This window comes from Orbicella franksi, chromosome 3 (genome assembly GCF_964199315.1).
Source record: "Orbicella franksi chromosome 3, jaOrbFran1.1, whole genome shotgun sequence".
Taxonomy (NCBI): domain Eukaryota; kingdom Metazoa; phylum Cnidaria; class Anthozoa; order Scleractinia; family Merulinidae; genus Orbicella; species Orbicella franksi.
In genome coordinates this window covers 25,957,789-25,973,797 of record NC_138147.1, presented here as the reverse complement: position 1 = coordinate 25,973,797, position 16,009 = coordinate 25,957,789, and the positions used below count along the sequence as shown (strand labels likewise).

Genomic DNA, 16,009 nt, shown 5'->3' with positions numbered 1-16,009 from the left:
AAGGTGAGCCCAGGGCGCTTATATTTTCAAATGTTGTTCAAATGTTGTTGTTTATAGTGGTCAATGCGCTTAGCTACACCTAGGTAGCCGGCCTTTTTCCGCCCTGGTGAGCCTGCTCGCAGGCTAGTTTTCTTGCGTCATCTGACGAATTTGTCGAAAACCTTGCAAAAATACGAGCCTGACGGCTCGTGATTTACAAGCTTTTCCCGTGGTCTATTGTTCAAGCTTTTCTAGTGTGGTCTACTGCTTAATTGATGTTTGCGCTCTGGCTTCTAAATTACTTTATGATCCTGACACCACTGAATACATTCGAAAATAGAAATGTCATAAGCTGTGATCTAAGAATATTCACAAGGAAATTTCAGCCTAAAATCGGCAGAAGAATAAGAATAAACAGCCTTGATCGGAAGGAAAAACAATATTCTTATATTAAAAAAAAAAAAAAAGTGTAATCACGAGTCAGAAAGAGATGATTCAAACATTACGGGGTTAAAAACCAGGCCCCGACTAACTGGAGACAAACTAATCGATATTTACAAACGTAGGGGAGGAGCTGAATTCTGGTCTACTGTCGAAATAATTTCAGTTAGTGAACAGAATAGGAACTGAAACCGAGAATTTGAATTTACTTTGAAGAATGCCTAATCATCTGATGTTGTTAATGATATAGATATTATTGTTTGCTCTACTTTGTCTTCCTTTCCAAGTCTGAACGATAAAAATATTGTGATGGCAGAGGAAATTTGATAAAATGCTAGCCAAATTTTTTCGTGTCAAAACTGGGAATGTTATAATCATTGTTCCCCGTAGATGTGTCCTTTCACTTTTGCGTATCACACAACTGTAGGATACAGTCAGGCACCATTTCCTTCTCAACCTTGTATATCAGTGTCTCTCGTAATTTGCGTCTGTCGCACAATTCCCACAAGTGCCGCAAAAGATGACAGTAAGCGAGGTCTGGTAGCAAAATGTTTTATGCAGTAAAAACCTGGGAAAGGTCAATGGATTTAATCATTCCGTCTTCATTAACCGTCTTATTTTACAAACATCACTGATATTCAGTTAAATAGCTAGTAGAGTATATTGTATCGGTACAAGATAGATGTGACGAGTAATGATCGAAAGCAAGAACACTGGAATTGAAAATTCCACATCGTCGTACACCTGCTCAAATCTAAAGGTCCCTCGATATGAACCGAAATAAACCGATAGTCAGTCAGCACCTGTGCGTGATGTTGATTTTTCACAACTTCACAGACAGTCATCATCAGACACAAACGTCCCGTGTTTTACATATTTTGACCCCGACTGGCTGCCATACGTCTTATGATCTACCTTGCGTAAATTCTGCTTTTCAGTTTTTTCGACTGTCTACTTTATGTCTTCTGTATCAACTATAAATTGCATCTTTCAGAGCTGTTTTAAGACCCATGACGTGCGCAGCGGTTGACAATGTTTGTGATTCAAAACCGACATGGACCTAATCTGAGTCGCTCCTACGCGCGCGACATGTCACAATGCTCCTAAAAGCACTTCGAAAATTTTCCAACCTCCAGGGGAACACAAATGGATTCACGGCTGAATTGGCCATTACAAGAAGAAACTGAGTGTCCCTGATCCAATGAATAAACACACAATTACAATCTTTGCACAGGTTGATGATGTAAATAAAAATACATGATGGGAGATAAAAAGCTAGTAACAACAGCATTACAATGAGCAGTGTTTTCGTCATTTTCTTTTCCCACATCATCAACTGTCTCATAATCAAGTTCTCTTCTGTACTCTCGTGGAAGGTGTCCCATTGCTGCATCTGGTGTCGCAAATACTTCAAAATCTTTGCGTTTGTAAAAATCAGCGCAACGATGGTAACAGCCAAAGCTGTGTTTGCAAAGATGAAGCGATATATGTTGTACTTCACAAAGAAGTAGATCATCGTGAGCAGAATGGACAAGATCCACACCAAAACGGAAACCAAGAACGCCCTGACTGGGCTGAGTTGAGTTCGATAAGTCGTAGGGTGTACGATGGCGAGATAGCGCTCCAGCGCCAGGGCTGTCAGGCTGAGCAGAGACACTGTGCAAGATACAAAGAATGCGACAATCAACACCGTCCCAAAAAGTTCCTTCGGCTCGTCGATTGCCGCAATTATGTGATATACCGTAGACATAGAACCTGTTATCAGTCCAACGATAAGATCCGCAATGCTAAGATTGACTACGAAGTAGTAAAAGGGTGTCCGCATGTCTCTGTTAGGATTCAAGAACACAGCAAGAACCACGAGAGAGTTCCCAACAGACGAAACGATAGTAATTAAAATTGAACATGAAGCCGTGAAGATGGACAAGCTCGTTGGAGCTGTAGTGTTTTCGCACGGATCTTCCCCAAGCAGAGACATACTCTGCTCTTTTCCATCAAAAAACGGCAAGTGGAAGTGTTTCCTGCAATATGACTTCAGTAGCTGGAAGCAGGCACTCTTCAAGTGCCAGCCCAAGCGAAAATTGCTGTTTACTTCCTGTTTCAGTAAAATCGAATTTTTGTAACCGTAACCAAATATTCATTTCACTTTCGCACGTGGCACCGCTGACCGAAACGCAGGCTCTAGAGACGAGATCGCATGGTTCGATCGAGCACTTTGATTGTGTTTTGGATGTGATAATTGGACGAGATGGATTACAAAAAATTACAAAATACGTCAACAGTGGATATCCTTGGTCACTTATACAAGGACTACCGGCCGAAGAAGAGAAAGGGTGTTTATGAGGTTGAGCGGCTCAATTTTGAAACGAGAAGGAAATGAGGTGAGCAAACAAATAAGCTTATTAAAGTTTAATCTGTTCGCTCGTCACTTCGCGGCTCGTTTTCGTCGATTGGCCGCTAAGGTTAGATTTAGACTTAGGAAAGATAAAACCGCCAAGAGCACCCTCAGAATACCCGGCCATTTATTTACATCTCTTTGAGCGTTGTAACAAACGAGGCGTATGAAAACAAAAGCAACCATTCAAGTTCAGTGAGATATTACGTAAGATCCTAGAATTTGACCTGAATATCCATGCCCTTTTCCTAAAAGTATATTTAATCTTTGATCTTGGCTTTTATTTCATTTCACTATTTGCCAAGTTCTCAGAAGCACTGTGTCTCATGATTTTTTCAGGGTACAGAATATTTGGTCAAGTGGAGTGGCTACTCCAAATATGAATCCAAGTGGGAGGTGTCAGATAACATTTCAGAGGATTGTATTTGGTCAGTTTTTTAAAATAAATATTACCATACACGTGTAACACACTGTTCGAGTATTATGATTTTTCTTTTGTGTTCTAAGTTTAATTGAGTTTAATTTCACGTGAACCTTTGAAATTGATGCAACATATTATTGTTTTGTTTCCCCCTCTTTAAATTTTTAAATATACTTATATACTTATTTAAATTATTTAAGCTTATGAGACATGGAATTAAATGCAGAGAAGCATACACACAGTCTCTAATTTGTGTGGATAGTTAAAAGCCTCCGTAAAATAAAGTTCCTTATTCGGACCCAAGGTTTGTAGCTAAGTTGTTGGATTCGTTTTATGTTGATGATTTTGTTGGTGGTGGAGCGACATCACAGGAAGGTGTGGAATTGTACCAGAAGACTCAGAGTCGAATGGCCGAAGGAGGTTTCAAACTCAGGAAATGGCCGACAAATGATTCACAGGTAAGGGCCAAAATGGCAACAAAAACCCAGATTGGTGATAAACAAGATGTGGTGACAGAGGAAGACATCAGTTATGCTAAGTCTTCTGTGGGCATGAAGTTGGGAAGCAAGGGCCAGAAGGTGTTAGGATGCGAGTGGGATTACGAAGCTGATGTCATCACTCTTGATCTGACGTTGATTGCGCAGCGTGCCGAAGGCTTACCTGCCACTAAGCGGAATACATTAAGGCTACTAGCAGGAGTCTATGACCCCTTGGGACTTATTAGTCTGGTTACAGTGAATGTCAAGGTTATATTCCAAGAGATCTGTCGTCAGAAGTGTGGATGGGACGAACAGCTGGAGGGAGGGGTCAAGAAGGGCGTGGAAGATTGGATTAAGGGCCTCATTGACTGTCATAGGATTGATGTAAAATGCTGTGTTTATGACCACCCTCATGAGGAGGTGGAGGAGTGCTCACTGCATGGGTTCGCAGATGCAAGTAAGAAGGCCTACTGTGGTGTGGTGTACCTTGTTTATAGAACCCAGGTAGGTAGATATGTATGAATGTTGACTTCAAAGACAAGAGTGGCACCCTTGAAGGAGCTGTCAATTCCAAGGCTAGAGCTTATGGCAGCACTTTACTAGTGAAACTTATGGTCAATGTTGAAGGTGCTCTTGCCTCGCAGCAGAGTGTTACGCATTCGAAACTGTGGCTGGACAGTCACACTGCCTTGTTCTGGATTATGAACAGAGGGGAATGGAAACAATTTGTCAAGCACCGTGTGAACGAAAATATGAAGCTGAGTGACAATGGAGATTGGAGGTACTGTCCAAGTCGAGTGAACCCTGCGGACATTGGGTCGAGAGGAATGTCTGCATCCGGTTTAAAGCAGAACGTATTGTGGTGGCAAGGTCCTGCTTGGTTAACAGAGTCAGAAGAGAGTTGGCCTTCAGAGGGATCAGTGTCACCTACCACTGAAAGTCAAGAACAAGAGAGGACGACCAGCATCCTTGTGACCCGAACTGACCTGGTTGTGGGGATAGACAAAGTCATTGAAATTGACAAGTACAGTTGCATAAGGATGGTTTTGAGAGTGACAGCATGGCTTAAACGGTTTTGCTTCAATGTGGCCAAGAAGACAAAGTCAGAGAGGAAGCATGGACCGCTATCCTTGCAAGAGCTGATGGAGGCAGAGACTGACTCTATAAAAGCAGCACAAAGAAAGTTAAAGTGTCAAGAGAACTACAAGCAGCTTTCTAACAAGTTTGGTCTTACTGAAGACAGTAAGGGTGTGATAAGATGCAAGGGACAGCTAGAGTATGCTGATTTGCCTGCGGAAGCAAAGGAGCCAATAATTTTACCCAAAGACCACCACCTGACATTCCTAGAAATTCAAAGATGTCACAAGAAGGTCCTTCACTGTGGAGTGAAGAGTACTCTTGCAGAACTGTGCACCAAATTCTGGGTTCCCAAGGGGAGACAAGTTGTGAAGAAGATATTGTCCCGGTGCGTGACATGCAAGAAGTGGGAGGGTACAGCATTTACCCAACCAGCGACTGCGAGTTTACCAGAATTTAGGGTCAATCCGGCCCCGCCCTTCTCAAAGGTTGGGGTAGATTTTGCTGGGCCAATGTATGTCAAAGGACGAGGTAAGCAGTTAAAGAAGGTTTATGTCTGCTTATTCTCATGCTGTGTTACTCGGGCACTACACTTGGACTTAGTGGAAGATCTCTCGACTCCTACATTTCTGAGGTGTCTGAGGAAGTTCACCGCGCGAAAAGGAACTCCCACCTTGATCGTGTCTGATAATGCAAAGACGTTCAAAGGAGCAGAGAGAGAGATACGCACACTTTTTCAACATCCTGAGGTAAGAGCAGAACTAGAAAACAAAGGTATCGAGTGGCGTTTCAACGTAGCAAAGGCCCCATGGTGGGGAGGGTTCTTCGAAAGGATGGTGAAAAGCGTTAAACGATGCTTGAGAAAGGTCATTGGAAATGCAAGACTTTCCTTTGACAAGATGTTGACAGTCCTTGTGGAGGTTGAAGGTACCCTTAATTCAAGGCCCCTGACTTACGATGACAACAACCCATCAGAGGAGGTTCTTACCCCATCCCATTTGATACATGGAAGAAGGATTCAGTCATTGCCAGAGGTACTAGAGTCAGAAGAAGAGTTTGGAGAAAGTAGTGCAACATATACCAGGAGGCAGAAGTACCTGACTAAGAAGCTGCAACATTTTTGGAAGAGGTGGCAACGGGAATATTTAACTGCCTTACGGGAGAGTCATGAAAACAAAACTGCTGGGAAAGGAAGATCGCCTAAGGAAGGAGATGTCGTGGTAGTACATGAAGATGGAGTGAAGAGAGGCCTCTGGAAGATGGGAGTGGTAGAAGGGTTGTTTTGTGGACGCGACAAAGAGGTAAGAGGGGCACATGTGAGGGTAATCACCAAAGGGAGGGATGTTCATATAACTAGGCCTGTTCAGAAATTGTATCCGATCGAAGTTCATGCTGGGCCGAATGCAGGTAAGAGACAAGACAGAAATCGAGCGCAACCAGCAAATTTGCAATGGAGCAGTCGGCCTCGCAGAGTGGCAGCTTTGGATGTGGCTAGAAGGATAAGCAGCCTGGCGAATCAGGAAAACGACTGACCTTGTGGCTATATTCTTGACTCATACAAGTCAAAAGGGGGGAGAGTGTCCAAAATCCGTAGTTGGCGTTACGCATTGTGTTATGCCTAGAGTTACGTATCTTGTCACGTGCTTAGCTTCAAGTTAATTGACAGATGAGTCATGTGCTTGAGAGAGAGAATGTTGGAGATGTTGATTGTGAATGAGAGAGAAAAGCACGAGTGTTTCAAAAAGATTGTTTACCTTGACAGTTCAAGATTGTACCGAGATTGTGAAGATATACAGTCCTCAGACTCAAGGAAATAAAGATTGTGAAGTCCTCATATGTGTGGATTTCTATCATATGTAGAGCATGGCCTATTACAAGTTTATTCAAAGCTTAAACCAGGTGTGAACAGTAACCACTTAAAAAAGACCTAAGAGAGTCATTTTGTTAGAATTCCATTCAACAGAATATTTTTTGTTGACTTGATGTTCTGCCAGAGATTTTGTGTAAAATTTTGTTATTTTGTTACTACTCATTATATCTTATGACAAGAATACTCTGCGGAGGGTTTGTGAATTCTGACATACCTTGTCCTGTAAACTGTTTCACATTGCTGGGTCTTTTCATGACTTCTGGGACATGGAATACCATAGAATGCATGTAGCATGTCACATTCTTTTTACTATAACCAGTTCTCTTGTTGCCCAAGGAACAAAACAGATTCACCCAATCTTTTGCCTTTAAAAACAACAACAATAACAACAACAGCAAAAAGACACTCTAGTAAGAACTATTATATCAAACACAAGAGACAGTGTTTCATTGCGATATCCAAACACCGAGAAGAGAGTTGAAAATACGATGTGCAGCGGAGTATTTTGGACAAAATTTGAGGCGTTTAGATAGCTGATGAGACACTGTCTCGAGTGTTTGATATATCTTCTCAATCGAAACAAAAACTAAGGAGTAAATGGAGAAGTAAAATTGTCAAAATCTATGCTACTTAAGACCAAACCTTCCTTCACGGTTGTGATTTCCTTTGTTTTACCTTGATGAATTATTAATGAGTTTGATAAGTTAACTTCTGAAGCACAGACTGAACTACAGAATGAACATTATTTTAAAAAGTTAGGAGAAATTTAGGTCAAGAAATTGATTGCCAGCACCTTTTGGCAGAATGAGGAAGCATCAACATGTACAGAGCCCATGACTGAAATGTGATCCAAATATAGTTCTCCAAAGTCCTGTTAAATAAGAAATGTGGCATTATGAGATCGATATATTACTTGAATGGTATTGAGGTGGTTGAATAGGGGATACCTGTGTTCATGTGCTGAAGGTCGGATTTGACCACCAAAATTTTTAGAACTCAGGTAGCTTTGTATGTTGTACTTTGCTCTAATGAACCATAATTTGTAGAATTTTGTTCATGGGTTAAGATGTTAATTTGCTTGTACACAGTCATTAAGGAAAACTGTAACCAAATTTGTTGAATGATGCAGTTTAAAATAAAGTATATTGTTTTTCAGTGTTAAACATTTTTATACTTGAAAGAATAATGTTCGTACCCTCCATATTTTCTCCACAGTTGCAGCTGTGTCTTTTCTCAAAAGAGTAGAAAAGTGTCCAGGGAAGGTCCCTGGTGACAGTTTTTTTTTTTTTTTTTTTTCATTTTCCATCAGACTGGTCCAGTCGTAGGTATCGGAACCCTGGCATTCTTTTTCTCCCAGACAGGGAATGTTATGCCACATTTGTTTATAGTCTGTACTGCCTCCTGCAAATGCTGCGCTATAGCTTTAGGATTAGAAACTTTATTTTTGTGGGCTTCCTCGTCATCCCATTCAATCATCTCATCCAGAAGATTGAGAGTAAGCACATCTGTTACCCTTAGTAACAGCCGATACAGCTCATCAAGGATGATGTGATCTGGGGGGTTGAGACAGGAAAAGTTTTTGTTTCCTCACTTTAAACAGCGGCACCTTTTTAAATCTTCTAGTGCGTGCTTCTGTGGGCTGCTTTCGTAATAGTTATCTGGCTTGGACATATCATACCTGTGGTGTGAAAAATAAGGTTAGCTCTCCTTTAACTAACAACAATAAATGTGCAAAACCACATACACATGCACAAAGAAAATGTGTTAAATATGTAAGACTCCAGGTGGAGCACCTCTGTCCCTAAATGTTAAAAATGATTGGTATCTTTCTATTGACATGTTAGTTTTAATCTGCTAGATTATTTCTCTATCAGATTCACTAACCTTTTGACTTTGTGTATTGTGCACCACAAGCAAGAGTAGTGTGATGTAGCACCACGTAGGCCTGTGATTAACAGAAGAAACTGGAAGAGAGGATAATAATAATTATGAACATTTGAGAAAGGTAATAATAGTGTCCATAATATTGGAATTAATAAGTACATTTTTCTGAGCATCACATTTTGTTTAGTATGTACATGGTAGAAATTTGCATGTGATTTGTTTCGACTTCATTTAAATGAGTTAATGTTAGTGATTGATTATATAATATGGGACCAAGACATCTAATAATCAAACCTATGTTCATGCACCTTCAAATGTAACATTTACTAACTTAATAGTCTCCACCTAGGAATAACTCCACAGGGATTTGGTTTTCCCCCACTTTGACAAAGCCAACCTCTTGTACTTCATTGATGTCTTGAAAGATGTGATCTGAAATTACTCTGCAATTGTAGTGTAATCCTCGCTGCCTTTGACAACTGCAATTGTGCGGTTCCCTGTTAATATTGAAATGTGTATCAGAGCATGTGTTTGCAAACAGCTCTGGTGTTGGAAAGGGAGATAAAGTGATTAGTAGCATTATTTGTATCATTGAGGGGTCCTCAGGCGTTAATATACAGTAGTTCACCTGATTAATGTAGAATAATGTTGCAAGCCAATTAGTGACTTATGAGCTCTTTTTTTGTTGGTAACTCAGTGATTATGATGTTGTAAGCTATGCCATCAAGTCGCTCTTGACGACATAAGTTCTTTTTATAAAATTGAGAATGATAAGATAATGTAGTTGCTGTTTCTTGTAATTCGTGCACCATCTCCACTGATCTTTACTTTAACTGGTATCTGTGTATCACTTACAAAATGATCACTTGATTCTCCCTAAAATTGCATGAATAAACAGATGTTAGTTTTATGATGCATCTTTTAGTGTGAGCTGAATAGCTGTGAATGCTGAACATATTTTCTGTCCATGGTACATGTACATGTATTTTATTACACTCCCAGTGGCATCCTGGTGTTTCGACAATTAACCTGTTTCAAGTTAAAAAATCTATTACATAAACATAGTTGAAGAAAGACTTTTAAACATGAATGTTATGTAACTTAACAAGTCAATTATTTGCTCCTTGAGCAATTTTTTAAATGAAGTTTGTACACCCTGTGATTTCCCAGGTGTTACAGTAAGGTGACTTAACCCATTGAGATGATTCTTGCACTGTTTTACTAAATGTGATCTTGGCAGTCCTGTCCATCACACACCATTGTTAGTTGATAGTAGAACTCTTTGCTCACACTGAACCGGTCCATTAAAAATAAAACTTTTTCCACTTTTTTTGCCATCTTCTGTCAGTGTTGAGTATTTTGAAGTGCTACTCGTGTTAGTAGGGACTGTTGAAGGAGGGTCATCTAAACTGAAATTATGGGTTGCACACCTACTGTTTGTTTCTTCCACCTCTAAACTATTCAGTTTGAGGCCATATGCTCTCATAGACCATAGAAGTTTTTGTGCCCTGGTTTTAAGATCTTTTAGATATCTCCACTTCGTAGCTACTTCGTTGTGGGACTGAGGGTTGATAGTTCTTTTGCATTTTTGTCTGTCCCATTGTTTTTTTTCCAGTTTTTCATTATTTTTGTTTCAGTGACTCAGTTTTATTTAAAATCTGATCTTCCCTGATTTTTTTTGTTTTGTTTTGTTTTTTTGATCTCCTCAATGAGTTCTTCTTGTATTTTTTGGTTTTCTTTTTCTAGATTTTTTTTTTTCATTTGTCTCTTTTTCTAATTCTGCATGCAACATCTCAACTGACCGTACTTCCTCCAAAACAATATTCATCCTCTAACTGCCACGCAACAAATCCTTTTTTTTTGCGGCCAGATGCGGTTTTAAACTGATGTGAAATCAACGCACATTTTACACGAGGGCGCTCCTCGATTCTTCCTGCAGTGTCTTTGATAGCAAATCCACCCCTAGGGATGCGTTCATTTAAAAGCCGCACAAACGATTTGAAGTCCGCAGTTTTTTTTTCTTAATGGTTTCCCAGCTGAGCAGCAACGTAATGGGAATGTCAATACAGCGAAATGATTCCTTACTATTTTGTTTTTGTTGTTGTACATATTTTAGTCGATTGTTCCGCCAAGGCTGGACAGCTATACCACAGATGTCTTCCGATACGTAGTCAGGAAGAAATCTCCCTGAAATCGGCTTATCTGACATTTTTTGAAGCCGCACAAACGATTTGAAGTCCGCATTTTTTTTTTCTTAATGGTTTCCCAGCTGAGCAGCAACATAATGGGAATGTCAATACAGCGAAATGATTCCTTACTATTTTGTTTTTGTTGTTGTACATATTTAAGTTGATTGTTCCGCCAAGGCTGCACAGCTATGCCACAGATGTCTTCTGATACGTAGTGAGGAAGAAATCTCCTTAAAATCGGCGTATCTGACATTTTTTTGAAGTAAAAGATTTTATCTTTCATTGATGAATGAAATGCAACACACTTGCCGCGCGTTTTATTCATATTTCGCGGCAATTTTTATCTTCGCCAATTATGCGTCCGGATATATAATCATCTTCTGTCTTTTTTAGACCAATCAAAGGTCCTGTAATAAGAGGATTTTGGTACTTAGGCCTAAATCAAACGATGAGAGCAAAATGGCGGCTAGAAATCAACAGAAGATCGATGTTTCACAGCAAAGACAACACCATAACGCACAGAACATTTTCGAATGCTCCATGTCATCACGCTGCTGTGTTATTTATGAAGAGACCCGAATATTGACCTTCATTGTTGTGGAATGGGAAGGACGAGCTTGAGGATGCATTTACAGACGCTATTAGAAACAGTGACAACTTAAGAGAGGTGAACGTCAACTTGAAATTTCGGACCGAACAAATTGGAATTTACTAACGGTGTTGTGGCCATGAAGCAAAGAAAATCTTAATTTTAGAGCACGGTACTCGATGTTGCAGATATTAGTACGGGATACGAAGGTAAGTTTTATTGCTTTTCAATTTTTTGTTGGGAATCGCGAAACCTTAAGCCACGGACTCAATTTAGGCAAAATTTCAATCAAGGGAAGTTGCACAGTCGATATCAGATCGATTCAGGTTTATAGGATTTTATACAGTTTATCTCAGAAGTAATAGTGCCACTCATTTCTCTGTAAATCTGTTGTTTACATTGAACGTGAATTTTTCCCTAAGTGTCGATAACTACTGCGCGTTAGTGAAATTAAATTCTGGCCATGGGGTGAGCGGTCTCGTCCCCAGAGGCCGCGCTCCTTTTGGTCAGCACTAAGAATCACGTACACGACCTCCGGATAGGTTCAGTGAGATTCCGGTTCTGACTGGCTTTGCAAACACAATAGAATGAGACTGGAACCAATCAGATTTGTCAGACTTGACTCTGAGTATGCGCAGAGTGACGGGAAGTCCGTGAATCGAGGACTTCCGGTGTTGGACCTGGCCAGACGTCGCGATTCTTGGTGCTGACCAAAAGGAGCGCGAGACGAGGGTGCGGGGACGAGAGTGTGGGGTGAGATGAACGGAGCAAGCAAAATAGTCCCACGAAGAATATTTTCAGCCTGAAATCGGTAGAAAAATGAGAATATTCAGCCTCCGTCGGAAAAAGAAAACAATATTTTTATCAAAAAAATTATGAGTGTAGTCAGTCAGCAGCGGCATGTGATGTTGATTTGTCACGTTACACCTCACGCGTCAGTCATCATACGCCCAAACGTCCTGTGTTTCACACGTTTTGACCTCCATGCACCGGTTTATGGCCGCCATGGGTCTTTTAAACTACCTTAATAAGTTCTGCTTTTCAGTTAATTAGACTGTCCACTTTATGTCTTCTTTATCAACTAGATTGCATGTTTCACAGCTATTGTAAGACCCATCAGCGTTCACAACGGTTGATAATGGACCCAATAGTTGCTCCTACACGCGTGACATTTCACAATGCTCCTACTATCCCTTTAAAAAGATTTTCTACTCTCCATTACTGGTACACAAATGAATTCACGGCTGAGGTGGTCATTACAAGAAGAAACTGAATGTCCCTGATCCAATCAATAAACATATAATGACAATAATCTGTGTTAGCCTGCGTAGCTAGCGGGATTCGCGAGCGACTGATTACTGGCAGCGAAGCCGCCGTTTGAGCTGCCGGCGAAGCGGCGAAAAACTCGACTCCTCACCAATTCCCTCGCGGCTTCGCCACCAAAACAAAAGCACTCCCCCGGCGACTTCGCCGCTTCGTCGCATCGCGCGCGAAATCCCGGCAGCTAAACAGGCTAAATCTGTGTAGAGGTTGATGACGTAAATAAAAATACATATTGGGAGATCAAAAGCTAGAAACAACAGCATCACAATGACCAGTGTTTTTGTCATTTTTCTTTTCCCACATCATCAACTGTTTCATGTTCAAGTTCTCTGTAGTCTCGTGCAAGTTGTCTTATTGCTGGTGTCGAAAATACTTCAAAATCTTTGCGTTTTTAAAAACCAGCACAGTGATGGAAACAACTACAGCAGGGTTCGCAAAGATGGAGCCGATATCTGTCGTACCCTACAATGAAATAGATCATCGAAAGCAGAATTTAAACAATCCACAACAACTGACATCAACAATGCCCTGCCGGGGCTGAGCTTATTTCGGTAAATCGTAGGGTGTGTGATGGCGAGATAGCGATCGAGCGCCAGGGCTGTTAGGCTGAGAAGTGACGAGCTTGCATAAAGTGAAGTACACTACACGGACTGCGTCTTGAAAAGGTTGTTTCAGCATGTCAAGTCCCTCGAGGATATGATTTTTCGTAGACAGTGGCCCTAGACAGAATAAGTCCAGCGACAAGGTCCGCAATGTTATGATTGGCTACGAAGAGTGTCCGCAAGTCTTTGTTAGGATTCCAGACCACAGCAAAAACGGCGGGAGAGTTTCCAACAGACGCAACGATAGTAATTGATATTGAAGATGAGGCCGTGAAAAAGGACAAATAAGCAGCGTTTTTACACGGATCTATCGAAAGTATAAGGAACATTTACAGTTTCTCGCAGGCGACTAAGATAGGCCGGCAATCCAAATATAGAATGGCTTGTTTACTGTACCAGTCCGGGATCGTTATCAGATTTGATAACCTCGACGAAAACAAACCATTAACCAATCGCTGCGCAAGTTTTCGTTCACGTGACATTATTTGGTAGCAACAGTGTATAATTCAATATGGCGGTCGACGGGGCGCTGCGATGACAGGAGGTACTTTTTTCACAACATCACAATGCAATTTCATTTAAATGTAACTGTATGTTTGCTTCGCAATAGGTTACTGGATTATGGAATAGAAACAGAGATGTATGGAAGAAAACTGTCTTTGTCCAAAAGCTACAGCGAAAAGTTTCATTTTCAGATAGACACCGTATAATATTTGTTCCGAGTAAAAACACACCAAGGTAGACAACAGTTATTCTGTTCACAAAAGCGCTGTTTATTGACACTAATATGATAGCTTCTATTTTCACTCAGGCTTCATTTTCTTGGTAGTTGGCGAAGCTGGCTGTTCAACAGTCTGTATAAAATATAAACGAAACACTAACAGTAAATAAATCTTGAGTTCACAAATTGACACTGAACAAGTTGCTTCTATATTCCAAGCGGAGAGCTGTAACTGAATTTCGTTCAATTTGCATGAGCGAAGCGTGGTTAGGACCGAAACATCTCCTACTATGATTCATTACTATGCGGCGTCGACAAAACCAGGATCGGATCGGACCGGATCACGGATCGGATCACGGACCGGATCACGGATCGGATCACGGATCGGATCACGGATCGGATCACGGATCGGATCACGGATCGGATCACGGATCGGATCAAGGAAAAAAAATTCAAAATTCAAGATTCAAAATTCAAAATTTTGTTGAGCAAATTACATTAGAGTGACTACTGTGAGCAGAACGTTTTATTCAATTCAGGTGTAATATTCCTTTATTCTTTTATAATATCAAGCCAACTGGGAGCTGGTCACAGATGAATTTTTTCAGGCTGTTGGGTTTTGATTGCGATGATCAATCATGTCTTCATATCTTTCTCCGCAGTTCAGATAAATGATATTTCGTATATTCCCTTGCATCAAAGGTAAACTGTCATAAAACGCGTCAGCATGGTAATAATAGGACGAACGTACATGTATGAATCGAAACACAAAAACTAAAAACACTAATAATATTAAACACCTGATGATTTCAAACAATTTCCGTTTCTGAGACAAGTCTATACTTTTACAAGATGTGAGTTTGGAATACGATATTTCGTACTGGAATAATACGAAACAGACCATTTGTATTTCAAGGAAATACAGCTGTTTTACAAAAAAATATAGGAATAACATCGATAGTGTGAACGATAACGCAACCCGAGAATAGACAACATTTTAGGAGTTACGTCACGATTTTTAAAGTCTTTTTAGGGTCGTAAAGAGTTGCCTTTATATGGAATAAAACCTTAAAATGATCGTGTTCTAGGATAGAAAGCACTTAAGAGGCAAGAACAAATCAAAACGGAATGAGGATCGTTAAGGATGGCAAAGATTAACGAGGACTGCAAATGACGAACTTGAAAAACTAGGCTAGTTTTTTCAAGATGCGCAAATCGTGACGTAGCTCCTTTAAAGCAAGTCATGTCCTTAAGCTTTCGTACGTAAGCTTTCTCATTAACTGTAACGCTAACTGTAACGCTCACATCTGACACGAAAAAGTAGCCGAGAATTAGCTACTGATACTAACAACAATTTCAAAAACGAGAATGGGAGGTTCACGCAAGCTTCAAGCCAACTAACGTTCAAATATAACTACATCTGCCTGTTCATTACAATTTAAATTCGTCGTAAATCAGGCGCTTCTGTGGCTTTTTAAATGACCTCTTGTCATTCTCTGTAATTAACATGTCATTGCGTCAAATTCGAGATTCTTATTTTTATTTAACATATTTTAGTTTTCCACTTTTATTTTTTATTTATTATTGTCTTATAAACGATTTGATTTTTGTTTGCTTTAAAACGTTTTTTTTTTTTTTTTTCTGTGATCCGATCCGTGATCCGATCCGCGATCCGATCCGCGATCCGATCCGTGATCCGATCCGTGATCCGATCCGTGATCCGATCCGTGATCCGGTCCGTGATCCGATCCGTGATCCGGTCCGGTCCGATCCTGGTTTTGTCGACGCCGATTACTATGAAATGGAAATAACAGTATCGAAACAGTTCCCGACCCTCCCTCTGTCGACTCTCTGTCCAGATATACTGAAGATAGAATAGCTTACCTCGATGGCCATATCCCATCGCACGCCTAATTCCATCTCTGCGATTGCTAATTCAATCCCGTCTGCCGTATTGTACATTTCGTTTCCATCTTTGATGCACTGGAGTTCTCTTTGTCGTTGTGGGCTCGCCTGATATGGTTCTAGCACAACAACAA

General features: G+C 40.5%; 2 protein-coding genes and 2 pseudogenes across 2 annotated transcripts; 1 reads left to right on the top strand and 3 right to left on the bottom strand.

The window, feature by feature from the left end:
- Positions 1-361: 361 nt before the first annotated feature.
- On the bottom strand, positions 362-3,048 carry LOC145482854 (adenosine receptor A3-like). The gene has a single exon (XM_081461493.1). The coding sequence runs from the start codon at positions 2,396-2,398 to the stop codon at positions 1,481-1,483; it is 918 nt and encodes a 305-aa protein (XP_081317619.1). The 5' UTR covers positions 2,399-3,048; the 3' UTR covers positions 362-1,480.
- A 1,181-nt stretch (positions 3,049-4,229) lies between these two features.
- On the top strand, positions 4,230-6,706 carry LOC145482787 (uncharacterized). Its single transcript, XM_081461421.1, has one exon. The coding sequence runs from the start codon at positions 4,234-4,236 to the stop codon at positions 6,322-6,324; it is 2,091 nt and encodes a 696-aa protein (XP_081317547.1). The 5' UTR covers positions 4,230-4,233; the 3' UTR covers positions 6,325-6,706.
- A 1,238-nt stretch (positions 6,707-7,944) lies between these two features.
- LOC145480464 (uncharacterized) lies at positions 7,945-10,333 on the bottom strand (annotated as a pseudogene).
- Positions 10,334-12,679: 2,346 nt separating this feature from the next.
- Positions 12,680-13,578, bottom strand: LOC145482859 (uncharacterized; annotated as a pseudogene).
- Between the last annotated feature and the right edge of the window lie 2,431 nt (positions 13,579-16,009).

Bases quoted from the DNA above. Each gene is read 5' to 3' on its own strand.
- LOC145482787 (XM_081461421.1), top strand. From the start codon at position 4,234: ATGAATGTTGACTTCAAAGACAAGAGTGGCACCCTTGAAGGAGCTGTC.
- LOC145482854 (XM_081461493.1), bottom strand. From the start codon at position 2,398: ATGTCTCTGCTTGGGGAAGATCCGTGCGAAAACACTACAGCTCCAACG.